At 52.3% G+C, this 18764-nt stretch overlaps 1 protein-coding gene across 1 annotated transcript in view; it reads left to right on the plus strand.

Annotated features, from left to right (window-relative positions):
* LOC134413087 (BRISC and BRCA1-A complex member 1-like) overlaps positions 1–18764 on the plus strand; it is a 165024-nt gene that overhangs the window by 2896 nt on the left and 143364 nt on the right. Inside the window, exons 2-4 of the mRNA XM_063147159.1 lie at positions 14217–14663; positions 14962–15057; positions 17947–18365. Of these exons, the coding sequence (XP_063003229.1) occupies positions 14217–14663; positions 14962–15057; positions 17947–18365 (962 nt within the window). The remainder of the gene's footprint in view (positions 1–14216; positions 14664–14961; positions 15058–17946; positions 18366–18764) is intronic.

Genomic DNA, 18764 nt, shown 5'->3' on the forward strand with positions numbered 1-18764 from the left:
GATCGGGGCCCGCCGGGCGGCCGGACGCGGATCGGGGCCCCCCGCGCCTGGTGCAGACCCAGTCCTCGGCCCCATCGCGGCAGCAGGTGAGCTGGCGGGGCTGAAGGGGGGGCGGCGGCAGCCCGGGGCCCCCCACCGGGGGCAGGCCGGCCGGCGCGTGCCCACCCCCACCCCGTCCCGGGGGCGGTCTCGGGGCGCCGCGTGCTCTCCCCTCCTCCCGGGGAGGGGGGGTCTCCCAGCCCGGCTTTCCCGTCCGCGGATTGGGCCCGGCCGAGCCCCGCTCGCTCCCTCCCTCCCTCCGGAGCCGTGGTGCCTGTCCGGGTCAGGCTCGGTGCTGGCCTGCCCGGGGCGTGGAGCTGCTCTCGGGAGGTTGGGTTTCGTGGGGAGCAAGTTTCCTGCCAGATCGAGGCACAGAGAGAGAGAGAGAGAGAGAGAGAGAATTTCTCTTCCCCCCCCCCCACTGTGTCTTCTCTGATCCGTGGAGGAATCGAGGCCAAGATCGCGGAGGAATGAATCCAGGTAGCCCCCAACCCCCCCCTCCCGCCCGACTTCCTCCCCGGATTCGCTTCAGGATCCCCCCCCCTCCGGTTTTGGGCGCCTGTGTAAACCCTCTGCTGCAGGATTTTGGTGGGGGTGGGGAGGGAAAGCAGCCTCCCCTCCGCAGTTCTTCCTCCCCCTCTGCAATCCCTCCCATTGATGCACAAGTCCTGATTTGGGGGGGGGTGGGGAGGCCCCCTCGGAGTTCAGGTGCCGCAGCCGAGCGAGCCTCTCTGGGCTGGTGCGTTTTGCTCAGGTGCGGACGGGAGACGCAGAGGGGGCGAGGGGGCTGCGTGCGCGCGCGCGCGCGCGCGCTTTCCAACCCACTGAAACGAAAAGTTTGGGTAGGGGATTTGCAGGCGCCTCCGTGGAGACGTTGGCGGTGGGGGGGGGGGGGGCGCTAAAGCAGCAGAGCCGTCATCCTGTCCGCGTCTCCGTTTAGTGGCGGAACTGTTCGTTTTCTCAGGGGTGGGAGAAAAGCCACGTTCCTCGCAATGGGGAGGGAGGCAAGGAGCCAGGTGTGTGTGTGTGAGAGAGAGAGGGGGGGGGGAGAGAAGGCAGGCAGGCAGTGGTCATGGTCTGCAGCCTTCCTCAACCTGGGCGCTCCAGATGTGTTGGATTGCATCTCCCAGAATGCCCCAGCCAGCTGGGGCATTCTGGGAGATGCAGTCCAACACATCTGGAGCGCCCAGGTTGAGGAAGGCTGGTGTAGAGTGTTTCGGCGATGTATGTGGACACTTTTGATCAGACAGCTCCATTCACAGCTTTTCCTTGGAGTGTGTTTCATTATTCGTTCATTTTAACGCTGCTCTCCCTCTCTCTCTCTCTCTCTCTCTCTCTCTCTCTCTCTCCCCCCCCTCTCTCTTACTTTAATGAGGCCGGGGGGGGGGGGGCTGGAGAGAGAAACACACACAGCCATAGACAACCTGTCATCCGTTCCTAACATCCGACAAATTAAAACGTGAAGAAGACGTTGTCGCAGGAACCCGGCTGCGTGGTAAAGAAAGTGCACAGCCTCGGGTCCCGATCCGGTGCCCCAGGGGGAGACGTGTGGAACTGGAGGGCGGTTGTGTGGCAAAGGCCAGGTTGCCTCTGGGAGGCAAACCTTCCCTTGGCACAGGTGTGACAGCTGGTGTGATGCTGCCAGGGCTGGGTGTTGCGGATCGTGGCGGCGCGGATCGTGAGTGAACAGCGCAGGATTTGGGAAGGCGCCGGCACAGGCCCGGCAGGGATTCTTATGGGGCAGCTCCTTTTGGGGGTATTTTGTGGGGGGCAGAACCACTTCCTTCACTCGACCCATACGGATCAGCTGAGCTGAGTCCTGTTTCCACAGTGTCTATGCAGATGCCCCCGTCAGAGGTAGAAAGCCTATGTACACCAACTGCTGTGGAAAATGGGCAAGAGGGTTCTTTTGCACTCATGTTCTGCTTGTGGGTTTCTCGTAGACATCTGTGTGAACAGAATGCTGGACTAGACCAGCCTTCCTCAACCTGGGGCGCTCCAGATGTGTTGGACTGCAGTCCAACACATCTGGAGCGCCCCAGGTTGAGGAAGGCTGGACTAGACGGACCCGTGGCCTGATTCGGCATCAGGGCTCTTCTAACATTCATAGGAATCCCACAAGCTGGATGCCCCATGGTTTGACTCCAGATTCTGGTATCTACAGATTGACTTCCTCTGCAATTGGAGGCTCCATTCTTAGCTAATATGCTGATCAGAGTTGCCCTAGTAGTGGATCAGGCCCATGGCCTGTCAACTCCAGCTTCCTGCTTCCTACGATGGCCAACCACTATTTATTTGAGATGATTATATTCCACTAAGTATAATGACATCCCTAAGTCCTTTATTTTTATAAGTTACTTATGCTATTTATTTATTATGACATTGATACTCCACCTTCTTTGCTCTTGTAAGGAACCCGAAGGTAGCCTGTACAGTCTTCCTCCTCCCCATTTCTCTCCTCACAATAACCCTGTGAGGTAAGTGAGGCAGAGAATCAGCAACTGGCCCAAAGTCACCTGGTGAGTTTCATGGCCGAGTGGGGACTTGAGCAGGGGGTTGGACTTGATGGCCTTATAGGCCCTTCCAACTCTATGATTCTATGAAGCTAGAACTCCCAAGTCTCGTTCCCAACACTCTAGCCCAGCCTTCCTCAACCTGGGGCACTCCAGATGTGTTGGACTGCATCTCCCAGAATGCCCCAGCCAGCTGGCTGGGGCATTCTGGGAGTTGTAGTCCAACACATCTGGAGCGCCCCAGGTTGAAGAAGGCTGATCTAGACCAAAGGAAGTGAGGTGTGTGGCTACTAAAAACAGGATCTTTTCTGTCGTGGCACCACGGTTGTGAAACGAGCTTCCCAGAGAAGCTCGCCTGTCACCTATACTGTCCACTTTTTCGCACCAAGTGACCTCCTTATTTTCCCAGGCATCTGAGTTTTCCAGTTTCTGTTTTAAACCTGGTGCTGTATTTTAATATCTTTGCACTGCAGCCTGGTTCTTTCCATTTGGTTATTATTATTATTATTACTATTTATATTGATGTTTTAAATTCTTTCAGTTTTATGTTGTATTTTATTGTGTTGTATGTTATGGTTTTAATTGCCACGAACCGCTATTGGGCAGTAGAGAAATGTAATAAACAAATAAGTCATAGTCTTTTCCCAACCATGAATGGAAGAGAACCGTCTCGAGAAATTATAAGAGTTTATTTGTTTGCAGGCGGGGGGGAACGGCCCAACGCTTTGCGGCCTGTTTTTATTTTAAGGCCTTCTTAACTGGTCTGTAAAATAAAGCATTTTGCTACTGTAGCATAGAATTTCACCATTAAAACACAAAACATCTAAGTCATTCAAATAGGTCTGTGAATCCTTACTCATTAGTAACGTTTGCAGAACTTTTTGTAATAACGTCTCCTGCTAAAATTCGCCAGCGATTTGGAAATGGACTCAGAAGGCCGTAGTTTTCATTCTGTCTGTCAGCGATATTTATTCAGATGTTCCTGAAATACGTCAGTTGGCTTGGCTGTATGTTCTCTGATATTCTCTGAGTTAGACTGCTCTTGAACATGGAGGCCAGACTGTTAAGTACTGGAGAAGAACCCTGCTGGTCACGCTGAAGTTGGCCCACGCAGCCATGCCGTCCTGTTTCTTACGGGGGTGCTGAGATAAAACCTTATGGGAAGCTGGCAAGCAGGGCATTAGAACAAGTTGCCCTCATAGAATTGGAAGGGGTCCTATAAGGCCATCCAGTCCAACCCCCTGCTCAATGCAGGAATCCACCCTAAAGCGTCCCTGGCAGATGGCTGTCCAGCTGCCTCTTGAAGGCCTCCAGGGTGGGAGAGCCCACAACCTCCCTAGGGAACTGATTCCATTGTCGTACTGCTCTAACAGGAAGGTTTTCCTGATGTCCAGACAGAATCTGGCTTCCTGTCACTTGAGCCCGTTATTCCGTGTCCTGCACTCTGGGAGGATCGAGAAGAGATCCTGGCCTGGCTTCTTCCCTCCCGCAAACAAACTGGCATCGAATGTCAGACTGCTCCTGAGCGTGGAGGTTCTAACATTAGTACCTTGAAGTGTGGCCACAGTGGTAGAAAAGTCAGAACAGATATTGGGATGGAAGCAGGCTGGCCAAAACCATGATGGAGGTTTGCTTCTAGGTAGCACGTCCCTTCTTGTGTGAGGGTGGGTGTGGGTGAGCTTTAACACATCTGTGTTTTGATTCTTTTTCTTCTACTCCTTTTTTATTATTATTGTTCGCCATTTGAGCATTTGATTGGACGTAGGGTGCTGTACAGATCTTGTCAACGAATAAACGCAAATCTTGTAAATGAAATGCGTCCTGGTTGAGGCATCTGTCAGGAAGGTAGGTGAAGGCTTGCATCCAGATGGGATGCTCAGCAGTGGAAGGATCTTTGAAGGCCTTGGGCGTGAGCTTGCCATGGGCTAGTGGTGGCCATCCTCTTTTGCTACATGGCTCTCAACATCTTTGGGTTGCTCAGAAACACTGAGATCAATGCTGTCCCCTCTGCATTGCAGGAAGCAGACAGAACGTGGCCGCGTGGGCGTGATGGGTGTGTATTCATTATTATTTCTTTATCTCAAAAACAGAGAAATTGCCCTTCATCCATGAGGGACCCCGGGGCGGTGTTGCGTGCCATGTAAAAACAGAGAAACAGGTCCAATAGAAAAACCACACAGTCAAATTTGCACATGAAAACAACTTAGGAAAACCATCAGCAAGCCGGACAGGGTAAATAAATACATGAATAAATACGTGGGGAAATTTAGAAATGTTGCAATGCTTGGGCCAGTTCTTTAACTTGGCAATGGAGCCTCTGCTTTGCAGGCAGAAAATCCCAGACTCAGTCAAGCACCCTGCAATCTGCTGAAGACACAGCCGTTAGTTTGAGCTCACGGACACGTGAAGCCGCCCCCTCCTGCAGCCAGACCTCTCCGCAGGAGAGCCCTCCCCGGCCCCGGTTTCATACTTTCAGAGCTGCTCCCTCCTTTGAACTGAAGGGATAGAGACAGAGCTCCCGTACAGGACAGAGCTCCTGTTTTGCTCCGGCACACGTGCGCTGCTCTGCAGCCGGATGACGGAGATACGTTGTTTCTGTCCATCCTACATTTCTGGGTAGGCTTTTCTCCTGCGGCCATGCCTTCCTGCCACAGATGTGCAAGGCGGAGTTGTCTTCCCACAAAACTCTTGCGCTCTGAGCAGTCAAAATGTCATCCTCCAATTTGCGTCTGAGCCTGTGCGCGTAATATTCTGGGCTTCCTCCCTGCCTCTGTCCTGTCTTTCACATCTCTTTCCTTTGAGAGTTTTCCCCCTTCACCTTTGCACCATTACGAGAAGAAGGCATTAAACCGCCTCCTTCCCCTACGCCCCCACAATGTGCCCCCTTTTTTCTAGAACATCAGAACTCTTTCCACTCGTCAGCAAAATACTGAATGCAGTATATTTATTTATCACCACTTTTTCTTGCTCGTTCAAACAAGGAGCTTATCCTATTTCACAACAACCCTGCAGGGTAGATCAGACTGAGAGAGAGAGAGAGAGAGAGAGAGAGGGATGGCCAAGGCCCTCAACAAAATTACGGAGAGTCAAACTGCACATTTAAACATCACTCTGTGATTCAGTGCTTTTGTTTTGATTGATTGATTGACTATATATTTATGGCACACCAAAGAGCGCTGTGGCAGCACAAATATGAATGGATTTATGGTGGCACAAGCTAGAACAGCCTTCCTTATTATTATTATTATTATTATTATTATTATTATTATTTATTTATTTATATAGCACCATCGATGTACATGGTGCTGTACAGATAACACAGTAAATAGCAAGACCCTGCCGCATAGGCTTACAATCTAATAAAGTTGTAGTAAACAATAAGAAGGGAAAGAGAATGCAAACAGGCACAGGGAAGTGTAAACAGGCACCGGGAAGGGTGAAGCTAACAGTATAGAGTCAGAACAAACTCAAAGTTTAAAAGCTATAGGGAAAAGAAAAGTTTTTAGCTGTGTTTTAAAAGCTGTGATTGAGTTGGTAGTTCTCAGGTGTTCTGGAAGAGCATTCCAGGCATGAGGGGCAGCAGAGGAAAATGGACGAAGCCGAGCAAGGGAAGAAGAGACCCTTGGGCAGGCAAGAAGCATGGCATCAGAGGAGCGAAGAGCACGAGCGGGGCAATAGTGTGAGAGGAGAGAGGAGAGATAGGAAGGAGCTAGACCGTGAAAAGCTTTGAAGGTCAACAGGAGAAGTTTATATTGGATTCTGGAATGAATTGGGAGCCAATGAAGAGATTTCAGAAGCGGAGTGACATGGTCAGAGCAGCGGGCCAGGAAGATGATCTTCCTGGCTGGGGCATTCTGGGAGTTGTAGTCCAACACATCTGGAGCGCCCCAGGTTGAGGAAGGCTGAGCTAGAGGGATCAGTGGATGCCAGCCAAGATGGTCACCAAGACCATTCACAATCATAACAAGTTTGCAGTGCCTTGTTCAGACAACACCCTAAGCCATGATGGTTCAGTGTCATGAGTGAAGCCTGATAAGAACATCAGAAGAGCCCTAAGGGTCCATCTAGTCCAGCGCTCTGTTCACACAGTGGCCAACCAGCCGTCGCCCAAGGACGCCTTAGCGTGTCGTGCGAACGGTGATTTTCCTAACTATGATGGCTATCCGGAGATATTGCAGCTCGCTGGAAATAGATATCAAGGCAGGCTGTGGTGCTGGGTTCTTGTAGTCCCAGGGGTGGCTCATTCGAAGAGGCAAACTATGTCGTGGTACGAAATCCTCACCTCAGCTGTGTCTTGGAATCTTGGAGGCAGGAAAATAAATCCTTGCATTTTGGGGGTGCAAGGGAACTCTCCTAAGTTCATGGGAGAGGAAGTCAAGAAATGGTAGCTGGTTTTTTTTATCATTTTAGAAATGAAAACGGTGAGCTCACATCCCTAGAAGCTCTTCAGCATTTTAATACGCTATTAAGCCCGACCGTAAAAACATGCCAAGAGTCTTGCTGGAGCAGATCAATGCCCATCTGTCTTCTCAAGTATCCACATGCTGTTGGGAAGTCCACAAGCAGGTGTACCGTCTGGGGCTGTGTGTTCTGACAACGCTTTGTGATGTGGCTTGGGTGGCACGGTTCTTCGAGGGTTTGGATCTTGAGCAGAGGCCAGGCAGCAAGGTGGAAAGAAATCAGTACCACGGAAAACTCAGTGTGACGCTAGGGCTGGAAGCCAGGCAGGGTTGCCTGTATGTTGCTCCAACAAGGAACAGGGCAAGATGGGAGCTTAAATAGGATGTTATCTGCATTTAGGCTAGGTAGCCTGTTCCCTTCATTGAGTGAGACTTTAAAGGCTGTGGTGATGTGGGAATTGTGGCATGCCAGTGCCTTCATAACCTGGGTCCTCAGAATCTGAAGACACTAATGCCACTTAGAATCATAGAATAGCAGAGTTGGAAGGGGCCTACAAGGCCATTGAGTCCAACCCCCTGCTACTGGATTCAGTCCCCACCCATTCCAACTAAGGACATAAGAATGTAAGAAGAGCCCTGATGCTAGATCAGACCAAGGGTCCATCTAGTCCAGCAGTGGCTGACCAGCTGCCAGCCAGGGACCCACAAGCAGGACACGGCTGCAACAGCACCCTCCCACCCATGTTCCCCAGCAACTGGTGTATAGGGGCTTACTGCCTCTGATACTGGCGGTAGCACTGGTCAAGCAAGCATGCAAAAGCAGTCAGACTCACTGAGGGATGGGGTCTTGCTGAAGGGTCCACAAAAACTTGGTCTGACGGCATAAGATAAGGTTCATAGGATGCTGATTAAGTCAGAAGCGATTGCGAACATGCGAAGCGAGGGATACGAGCCTTCCCTTAATAATGAAGCAAGACTCTAGTCCTTGTGGCTCTGAATCAAGGGCTGATTAAAAATTGGAACACAGGAAGCTGTACTGTAGCAGGGATCGTTCCGAGCTCTACCTGGAGGTGCCAGGGTTCGAACCCTGGATCTTCTGCTTGCAAACCCCTTTCCCCCACATCACGATATTCCTGATCTAATTCTCTCCCCCACCAGACACACACACCACCAGCACGACAACACTGCTATTTGTGAGCTCCTTTGGAGGGAATGTGACCCCAGACACACACTCACACTGCAGGTGGAATAGCAGCCGTGTGTGTGTGTACACTTGAGATCAGTGTGTGTGTGTGAAGTCCCTGCCTTTTAAGTTAAAGGAGGTGCCAAATCTGCAGATTTGGTGATCCTATCACCATGACTCCCCAAATTTATCCCCAAACATAACCGCCTCCACTGCACCCGGAAAAAACAACGCTACCGGGCTATTCTTTAAGCGCCAGTTGGAACAAATTTGAGCAGAGATTTCCAGATGCCTCCGAAGAGCCTTTTGTTGGTGCCGTCGGCATTGAGACATTATTTCTTTCCTAATTTGTTTTTCTACCTTGCCTTTTGGGGCAAGTCTTTCTGAACGTAGCAGAGCGTCGCTTGAACGGGAATTCGCACCCCAAAGATACTGAATCCTGATTAAGAACAATTCGTACTTAACAGGATTCATTGTTATTAAGACCCATAAATAACTGCGTAAAAAGCAATATGAAATCATGAAAATAATAATAATAATGGGGTGCTACGCTCCCGCAACGTCAGCATCGAGGAACTGCTGGTGCCGATGTTTTTCTCGACGTTCAGATGTCTAATCGGTGGGGGGGGGAAACCTCCCCTGAATGTAGCTGGAGGCTTTTCTGTGTCCCCGACTTTACACCAGACTAAACGCCTGTGCATTGATGATATTGGGAAGTCAATTTATATGGATATGAAGGCAAAGCTGTCTTTCCGCCGAGCGGGTGCCACTTAGCGCCCTCCTGCCTCTCCTCCCCGTGCTGAGCGGCTCTGTACGGCTTCTAAAGAAACACGTGGATTGCCTGTCATGACGCACGGATCATGGCCTCGTTCCCCAAAGTGTGGGGAGCTGTAGGGCGGGGGCACCAGTAGAAAACGGTGCCTGCATTTTCTTCCCAGCGCTACTGAAGGCGGAAAGTCCAGCAGGGTGATCTTTGGAAGAGGCCTAGGACCGTGGCGTCCAAGAAATGGTCACCTCCGGGTCCTCGGAGGCTTTGCCATGTCCTCGTCTGGTGGGACGCAACAGCTGACAGGACACGGGTCCAGTGGTGTCGTGTCACCCGTGTTTGTGAGGATGCAGCTGCCGGCACTTTTCAACGAGAAGGGATGTCGATGTCCTTTGCAACGAGGGGCGTCGTCGAGGGTAGGCCTAGCCTAGGGTGACCCTATGGAAAGGAGGACAGGGCTGCTGTATCTTTAACAGTTGCATAGAAAACGGAATTTCAGCGGGTGTCATTTGTCTGCATGCAGCACCGGGTGAAATCCCCTCTTCATCACAACAGTTAAAGCTGCAGGAACTATACTAGACAGACCAGATTCAACAGACGGCAGGGCTCCTGCAGCTTTAACTGTTGTGATGAGGAGGGGATTTCTCCGGGTGCAAATGACAACTGCTGAAATCCCCTTTTCTATGCAATTCTTAAAGATACTGGAGCCCAGTACTCCTTTCCATCTGGTCACCGTAGCCTACCCGGGCAATACCCGGGGGCCGACATCCCTGCAGGGGCCCACCTGAGTTTCTCCTCCTCTTCACCCTCACAACCTGCTCGTTCGCTCTGGCCCAGACAACGGAGGTGGTGAAAAGGAGGAGGAGCATGAGATGCCATGCCCCCTGGCTCTCTGCTTGTTGAGCAAGAAAGTTTGTTGCTTGTCAAGCAACAATAGATCAAAGAATCACAGAATTGTAGAGTTGGAAGGGGCCTCTAAGGCCATGGAGTCCAACCCCCTGCTCCATGCAGGAATCCACCTGACAGAGGGTGGTCCAGCTGCCTCTTGAAGGCCTCTAGTGGGGGAGAGCCCACAACCTCCCTAGGCAACTGGTTCCTCTGTTGCAATGCAAAGCACCTGCCTGCTCTTGAATGGGGCCGTTAAGACACATCGGCTTTGGGGAAGACCTGCTTCTGGCGGAGGTGGAGATGGCGAGGGCTTGGTCGGTTGAAATGGAGGAACCTGGGAGCCTGCAGGTTTTCACTCTCCTTGGGGGCAGAGCTACAGGTACTGATGGCTGCCCGTGCTCCCCAATTTACCGGTACACCCTTGGAAGGGACAAGGGTGGTCTTCAAAGCCTGGCCAGATGTTTCTTCCCAGGTGTTTCATGGTGTGGCAACCCTCCCCTGAAGGTGACACTATTGGATCAGCCGGGCTCTGATTAGGATCATAAACCAGCCGTTGGTTGGGAACCATGAGGGCTAGAAACATGTTTTATTTTTGTGTGGGGAGAAGGACTTGTGATGATCCCCAGGTAGGGCTGCTGGTCTACCTGTAGAGAATCCGCCTGTCCCAACCTGCTGCTCCCTAGGGATGCTGGACTGCAACACTTTTGTTGTCTGGGCATGATGGGAGCTGTAGTCCCATTGGCCCTGCTGGCTGCTGGTGGTGGAAGTTGTGGTCCGACCAGTCTCGAGAGGACCATGCTAGAGAAGGCTGGATGGAGCAAGGATTTGTCTCGGTGTAATATGGAGGCTTCCAGAACCATGAGGACTGGGAGCTTGCTTTATTTTCAGCTCAGGGGTGGGACTCTTGCTTCACACGCAGGAGGTGCCAGATTCGGTCTCCGGCGTCTCCCCTGCCACTCAGAGTTGACAGCTGCCACCGCTTTAAGGAATAAGGCGGAGTTCCTATGTCCTTACTTCAATCCAGCCCTTGGCTCAGAACCATGAGGACTAGGATATTACTTTATTTTTAGAGAAGGGTCATAGCTCAGTGACAGATCCCCTACTTTGCATGCAGAAGGTCTAGGAAAGAACTCTGCCTGAAACACTGAACGAGAGATGCTGCTAGTCAGTGTTGACAACGCTGGGCTTTATGCAGAAGAGGTTAACTCAATCGAAGGTGACTTTCTATGCTGATAAGGGCATTTTGGGTGACTCGGGGAACCCTCGGCTGTTTCTGGCAAATCCCCGCGTCTGTCCGTCTCTTTCTCTGGAGCTGCGAATTCCCGGCGTCAGAAACTGAGGTTCCGGTGCTGTGAAACCCCCCACCCACCCCGTTTTTCTCCCCCCTCTCCCGGGAGCCGTTGAGTCACCTTGCCCTGTAATTACGCTGCCCGCCCCGGGCCTTTTGGGCTAGGAACATCTTGGCGGGTGACACGACGGGGAAAATATCGGTGCCGAAGCGTTGAGGCCCGAGGGGTGTAATTAGCCCCACCAGGAGTATCGCTCCAGCAAGGTTGCAAGGAAGCTCATGACGGGGGAACAAAGCCGTCAGCTTACGGTGGGGGGGGGGGGCGCGTGGCGACCGGCGGCAGGTACAATTGCAGGCTGGCACAGCTCGCGCCGGCTTGGATGGGCACGTGGGGCCCTCCCACGAGCGCGAGAGACGCGTGTGGTTTTCACGGCCATGGGTCGGAGGGGGTGTGAAATGAGCGCACGTGGACGGGACCACGGGCAGCTGTCCAAAGCGTGGGACCCGCTCCGTGGTGCGTTCCTGTGAGTTTGAGCTGGGCTTGGGTGCTCTGGCATGGTCAGGGCCCAGAGGTCATTGGCAACGCTGCTCGCCCTCTGCACCCTTGCCACCAGCTGGTTCTGCAACGTCTTGCTCTGGCGCAGGCCACGGTGTGGCGAGGAGGGGGCGTGGGAGGCGCTGTGGCCTCCTGGTTCTCTATGTGTCAAGGAAGGAAGGGGCAGCCATGAAGAGCAGGAGGAGGAGAAAGACAAGCATCTGGGACAATGGCAGCAGGAAGGGAGGCGTCCCGAGCGAGGGGGTCTTGCACAAAACGCGGACCCGGCACTGGCTCCAATGACAGCAGGTTGGCACTCTCCTTGCAGGCGGAGCTACAGGTACTGATGGCTGCCTGTGCTTCCCAATTTACCGGTACACCCTTGGCTTTTTGCTGGTCGCCTTTTTGCGGGGCGGATATATTTCCGCGGAGCAGCAGTGCAGTGACAAGGACGCAGCCCTGGGACATTTTTTATGAAGCCCAGGAGATCTGCTGTCACGGACCCACCCTCACTCCCCAGACCTCTCCGTTCCCTCTGACTTTAACTGGGGGGAGAAAGGAATCTCCCCAGCGGCAGTAGCTTGTTCCACGCTGTAACGGAAAGGATTTGGAGGCGGCTCAGTCTCGAAGAGGCCATTACGCCCCAGTGGTTTGGAGTCGAAAACTGCTGCAGTTGGTGTGTTGATGTGGATCGAGGCAGCGGAGGCCTGGGTTTTTGGACTCTCCTCGGAGTTGCGGTTACAGGCAGGCACTGTCTGGAGGCGCGCTTTGACCATGAAACTACTCGTGGAGGGTTGTGACGATGACTCGCAAAACTGGCTGTCCTATTGACGGATTGACCACATTTCTATACCATAACTGGACCGATAGGCAAAGCTCTCTGGGCCATTCACACAAAACAATCTTTCCTGGGTTATCTGGCATTCGGGATATGAATTTGACCGTCAAATTGGCATATTACGAACTGAGGGCTGTTGCCTGGGTCGGCTTTTCTCTGGTTCAGAGCGTTTAGGGAAGGGTCGTTTTCCATTTCATGATGGCCTGAAAACAGGGAGATGAGGGAAGAGAAGGCTCGAAATATAAAATAATAATAGAAGAGCAACTTGCATAAGCTGAAGGCATCCGATGGGGGGGCTTGTTGTCACCTCTCTTGGAGACTGTAAGAGTCCCTGCACCTCCTGATTTTTCTTTTATTTCTCAAGTTTCTTAAAAAATATTATTCTCTCTCTTTTCTCGCTTGTGGCGATTTTATTATTATTATAATAATAATAATAATCTGGGAGTCTGACATACTGCAAAGTGAACTGTTGCCCTCTAGCACCATCTTTGGGTTCAAAAGAGTGGATTTGTGTTTTGGAGCTCAGGCATTTGGTACTGAAATTCTTGGGTGCGTTCCTTTGCTTTTAGTCTGATTCATTTGCCTCCTGGGAAATGGACGTTTCGGAAACGGACCTGCATTTCGGAAATGCAGCCATGTAATACTTGGCCACGCCTTCCCCAATGGCAGCCATTTTGCAAGAGTGCCCACAGCAAGCTCTCAAAATCCCAAGTCTGCCCATCGACCCGAAAAGGTTGGCGACCCCAGGCACAGCCTATAACCCGTTCATGTTTGGTGAATTTACCAGAGTTTGCACAATGCCTTGTTTTGAAGGGTTGTCATGTTGGCTGCGCCTTTCATTACCACTGGGATGGTCCGGGTTCAATTTTATAGAAGATCCTAGGGGCTCTATTGCGGTACCAGGTGGAGTTAAAAATGAAGGGGGGACGGCAAAATATGGGAAATGCCAGCGTCTCATAGCTCCCAGCTCTGCCCGTGTATTGTAGCTCCCAGAGCCATCTCAACGTTGAAGGATGGGCAGAAAAACTGGAAAAAAGCTGGAAAACTCCCAAATGGTTGGTAGGAGAAAGGGGGCGTGGCCATCTGAGGATTTAGTCCCCAGGAGGGCCTGATTTAGTTCCCAGACTAAATCAGGGAGAGCCAGTGTGGTGTAGTGGCTAAAGTGTTAGACTGGGAGTGGGGAGATCCGGGTTCTAGTCCACACTCGGCCAAGGAAACCCACTGGGTGACTTTGGGCCAGTCGCAGACTCTCAGCCCAGCCTACCTCACAGGGTTGTTGTTGGGAGGATAAAATGGAGAGGAGGAGGATTATGTACACTGCCTTGGGTTCCTTGGAGAAAAAAATGCAGTAAATAAATAAATAAACCGGGATGTTCAGTTCTTTTTTGACTTGATGGGATTTAGCGGTGTGTACAAGCTGAGCTGCGGGATTTCCTACTCATGTTAGGAACATTTTTCTGGATCCCCCCCTCCCCATGCCGGTTCCGCAGTTTGCGCAAGTTTCCGAGCGATTTGCGCAAACCGTATGGCCGAATTTGCGCAAATTGCTTTGAAATTTGCGCTAACTGCGGAACCTGGTGGGGAAAATGCACAAAACGGCTGGAAAATGCGTGAACCACAGCAGGACTTGGAATGGAGCCTGGGGGTGGGGTGGGGGCTAGGAAAAGCTGCTGAACTCACCCACCCCTAAACGAATTTCTCCAGCCTCGGGCTGACCCAGCAAATGCCATTTGCTGTCCCCTCTCGTCTTCCTCCCTGCCTTCCAGGTGAATGCTGATTCCCACATTCTGAGCCATGCTGGATCCAAGAGCGCGCTTAGCGAGCCCAGCCCCTTCGCCGAGATAGCCATGAACAGCTGCAAATACAACGGAGGCGTCATCCGACCGCTAAGCAGCCTGAGCACGTCTTCCCACCGCAACCTGCACGAGGCGGATGCCGAGACTCAGCCCCTGCAGACCTTCCACGACTCCGGCTTGGAGGTGGTCGTCTCCAAGTCCGAGCACAGCAAGGCCTCGGAAACCCGGCCGGACGAGGATTCGGAGTCCTGCTCCCGCCGCCACAAGAAGAACCAGAACGTGGGCTACCGGCTGGGCCACCGGCGGGCCCTCTTCGAGAAGCGGAAGCGGCTGAGCGACTACGCCTTGATCTTCGGCATGTTTGGCATCGTGGTCATGGTGACGGAGACCGAACTCTCTTGGGGCGTCTACACAAAGGTACGGACCGGCGTCGCTGCCAACCTCTGAGAAGGCGTTGGGGCGTTGGGATTGCAGCTCAGGCACATGGACCCGATCCTTGTTCCCCCCAAAGGCCCCACCCCTTTTTGGCCCCTCCCCCTTTTCCTTGGCCCCTCCTCTTTTCCTTGAAATTCCTCTTGGCTCCACCCCTTAAGTCTCAACGGTGGTAGCTCCGGAAATGTGATGCCTGCAGCCTGCAGCCGAGTGGCCCACGAAGCATTTGTTTAGCTTTTCTCCTTGACTTCCTCTTTCTCCTCTTCTCGGTTCGCCCTTTTAGGAGTCCTCATATTCATTTGCCCTGAAATGCCTTATCAGCCTCTCCACCATGATTCTCCTAGGACTCATCATTATGTACCACGCCAGAGAGATCCAGGTGAGACGCCGGCCGCCGGCCGCTTCCGTTCCGCTTTCTGGAATGGCAGCATCTGGGGTTTCTTTTTAACGATGATTATTTGTTCGTTTATTTGCAGCAAATGTTTTTACCCCAATCTCTTCAGCCGGAAAAGACTCTCTGTGTGGCTCACAAAGATTAATATTAAGACATTCCCTTGCTCTGGAGCTTGCAATCTGAAAGATGCGACACAAAAGGAAAAGAGAGGGGGAGGGAGGAGGAAAAAAAAAAAGCAGAATTCAAGCACCAGGTCTTCAAGTCCTTGAAAGGTTGTCACACAGAGGAGGGCCAGGATCTCTTCTCGGTCCCCCCAGAGTGCAGGACATGGAACAATGGGCTCAAGTTAAAGGAAGCCAGATTCCAGCTTGACATTAGGAAAAACGTCCTGACTGTTAGAGCAGTATGGCAATGGAACCCGTGACCTAGGGAGGTGGTGGGCTCCCCCACACTAGAGGCGTTCAAGAGGCAGATGGACAACCATCTGTCAGGAATGCTTTAGGGTGGATTCCTGCATTGAGCAGGGGGTTGGACTTGGTGGTCTTAAGAGGCCCCTTCCAGCTCTACTATTCTATGATTCTAGGATTTCAGAGCTTTTGCAGGTGCTGTTTCTGACAGGGAAGGATGTAATGGGCTCCCTGCCGCTGTTCCTTCTCCGGCCAATATACAGGGCCGGGCTGTTCTCATGCTGTGATGTTCTTCCTGGGGTGTGTGTGTGTGTGTGTGTTTGTGTCTTTGTGTGCAGCCTCCCTCTGGCCCAATGGATGTGTTCTTAAAAACACTCATTGTGTTTTAAGCCTTAGTTTCACCAGGACCGGTACCGAAGGGGGAACTTCATCATTTGCCACCCTTGCCAAGTTTCAAATGCCCGAACCGTTGACGCCTACAATGTTGTGTAAAAGGCCCCTTGATGCAAAAGGCCGAGGCGCCTGACGGCTCGGTGCATGTGGCAAACAAGGTTGGGCAGGGGGTGAAGGTGAAACTGGCCGAGGCTGCCAAATGCTGTCCAGGTGAGGGAAATGGAGTCCCAAACACCTGTTTCCTTTGGCAGTCCTGCGAAGCAGGAGAGAAGCGAGGCGATGGCGTCCCATTTGTTTGCGGCTGAAGATGGTGGCAGGAAAGGGAGGCGGAGCAGCAGACGGAGCAGCTGTGACTCTGGGCTCGCTGGAGCCCGGAGCCATTTCTCAACCGAGCGGGCCCAGCTGCTGCCGAGGGGGCGGTCAGGAGGGAGGCCGCCACCACCAGGCCGCCGAGAAGCCTGCCCGGGAGGGCTCGGAGGCATCTGGTACCAGCTCAGCAGGAGAATAAATGGCTAGGGGGACTTTCTCATTAAAACCTCATTAGGGGATGTGGCAGAAGACAGAGACTCCGGCCCCCGGCAAGCTGGAAGCAACGGCCGTTTGCAAGGGGAGCCAGGGGAGCCTCGAAATGATGGACCCGCTTGCCGGCTCCGGTTCCTCCAGGGTCTTTGACCTTGCCCTGCCCTTCACGGGCCGACGGGTGTACGGCGGCCTGTGCAGCGTCTTCCCTGCTGTGCCGTTAAAGTCTGCACCCGCAGGAGCCGGCTTTTTGTGTGCCAGACAAAACCTGTCAAATGGGGCTGTTTTTTTGTAGTTGATCAAAACATCTGTCCCCTTTCAGCGATTCACAGCCCAATCCTCTGCCTCTCTACTCAGAAGTGAGCCCCATTGAGTGCAATGGCGCTTACTCCCAGGGTTGCCGCCGTCACTGCTATGGCTTTGGAACCTTACTCTGATGAAGCGGCACAGGTACAAAATCCGCACAGGTGCTTGGGCTTTAAGTAGAATAAGAAACAAAGCCCTAGGAGGAGAGACGGAAAGAACTGGGGGCCTGTTTAACCTTGAGAAGAGAAGATTGTGGGGAGACATGAGAGCACTCGTCAAACGCTTGAAAGGTTGTCCCACAGAGCAGGGCCGGGATCTCTTCTCGATCCTCCCAGAGTGCAGGACATGGAATAACGGGCTCAAGTTAAAGGAAGCCAGATTCCAGCTGGACATCAGGAAAAACTTCCTGACTGTTGGAGCAGTACGACAATGGAACCGGTGACCTAGGGAGGTTGTGGGCTCTCCCACACTAGAGGCAGCTGGACAGCCATCTGTCGGGGATGCTTGAAGGTGGATTCTTGCATTGAGCAGGGGGTTGACTCCTTATAGGCGCCTTCCAACTCTACTATTCTGATTCTATGATACTAAGACCAAGAAGAACAGAGCAAGAGAGCTCAGCTCACAATACCACAGAGCATTTGCTAGCTGGGAGAAGAGGAAGAAAAAAACACCTCATTTTGAGATGCGTGCCCTTCATGAGCATTGCTAGGAAATCGCTTTATGAATTCCTTTCTTGTTCCCTGTTATAGTAACATGGCAGTACCGAAACTGTCCCTAGGAATAAGCAAGCATGCCCCCCACCCCCGTCAAACATGCTTATTTATGACATTTTATCCCATATTGTAATAACCGCCATCCCCCGTTGCAATAACCCCTCTTCTCCCGTTGTAATAACCCTCATCCCCGTTGTAATAATCCACCCTCCTCTGCATTGGGTGGCATATTGTAATAACCACCATCCCCCGTTGCAATAACCCCTTTTCTCTCGTTGTAATAACCCTCATCCCCGTTGTAATAATCCACCCTCCTCTTCACTGGGTGGTATATTGTAATAACCACCATCCCACGTTGCAATAACCCCTCTTCTCCAGTTGTAATAACCCTCATCCCCGTTGTAATAACCCCCTCTCCTTCGCATTGGGTGGCATATTGTAATAACCGCCATCCCCCGTTGCAATAACCCCTCTTCTCCCGTTGTAATAACCCTCATCCCCGTTGTAATAACACCCCCCCTCCGTTCCCCACGCAGCTCTTCATGGTGGACAACGGTGCCGACGACTGGCGCATCGCCATGACATACGAGCGGATTTTCTTCATCACCCTGGAGCTGGTGGTCTGCGCCATCCACCCCATTCCAGGACAGTACTTCTTCACCTGGACGACCCGCCTGGCCTTCACCTACGCCACCTCGGAAGCCAACACGGACGTGGACATCATCCTCTCCATCCCAATGTTCCTCCGGCTCTACCTAATCGGGCGGGTCATGCTCCTGCACAGCAAGCTGTTCACGGATGCCTCCTCCCGTAGCATCGGGGCCCTCAACAAGATCAACTTCAACACCCGCTTTGTCATGAAGACCCTCATGACCATTTGTCCTGGGACTGTCCTGCTGGTCTTCAGTATCTCCTCCTGGATCATCGCGGCCTGGACGGTGCGCGTGTGCGAGAGGTAGGCCCCGCCGTTTTGTCTCCCGGCGAGGAGGGCAGTGGGTGTCGTTGACTGGTGGTCCTTGGGGTCCTCAGCACCCGTGGTGCAGCTGAAGAGAAACCAGGCTCCTTCCAACTCATTTTGGCTCATTCATTGATTTGACAATGAGTTCTAAGATTATGAGAGAGAGAGAGAGAGAGAAAGAGGGATCCATTTCTCTTTCTCCACATTATTTCGTAAACTTTCTTTCCCCCTAAGTTGTCTCCTTTTTTCTAAACCAAAAAGCCATTTATTTATTTATTACATTTTTAATTCAACACTTAAAAGATTTAAATGCCATACAAACAGTTAAAAACAGGGCGGGGGATGACGACAACGTAATACAAGAGACAGTGTGGAGTAGTGGTTAGACTTTTGGAC

This window comes from Elgaria multicarinata, chromosome 23, assembly GCF_023053635.1.
Source record: "Elgaria multicarinata webbii isolate HBS135686 ecotype San Diego chromosome 23, rElgMul1.1.pri, whole genome shotgun sequence".
NCBI lineage: Eukaryota > Metazoa > Chordata > Lepidosauria > Squamata > Anguidae > Elgaria > Elgaria multicarinata.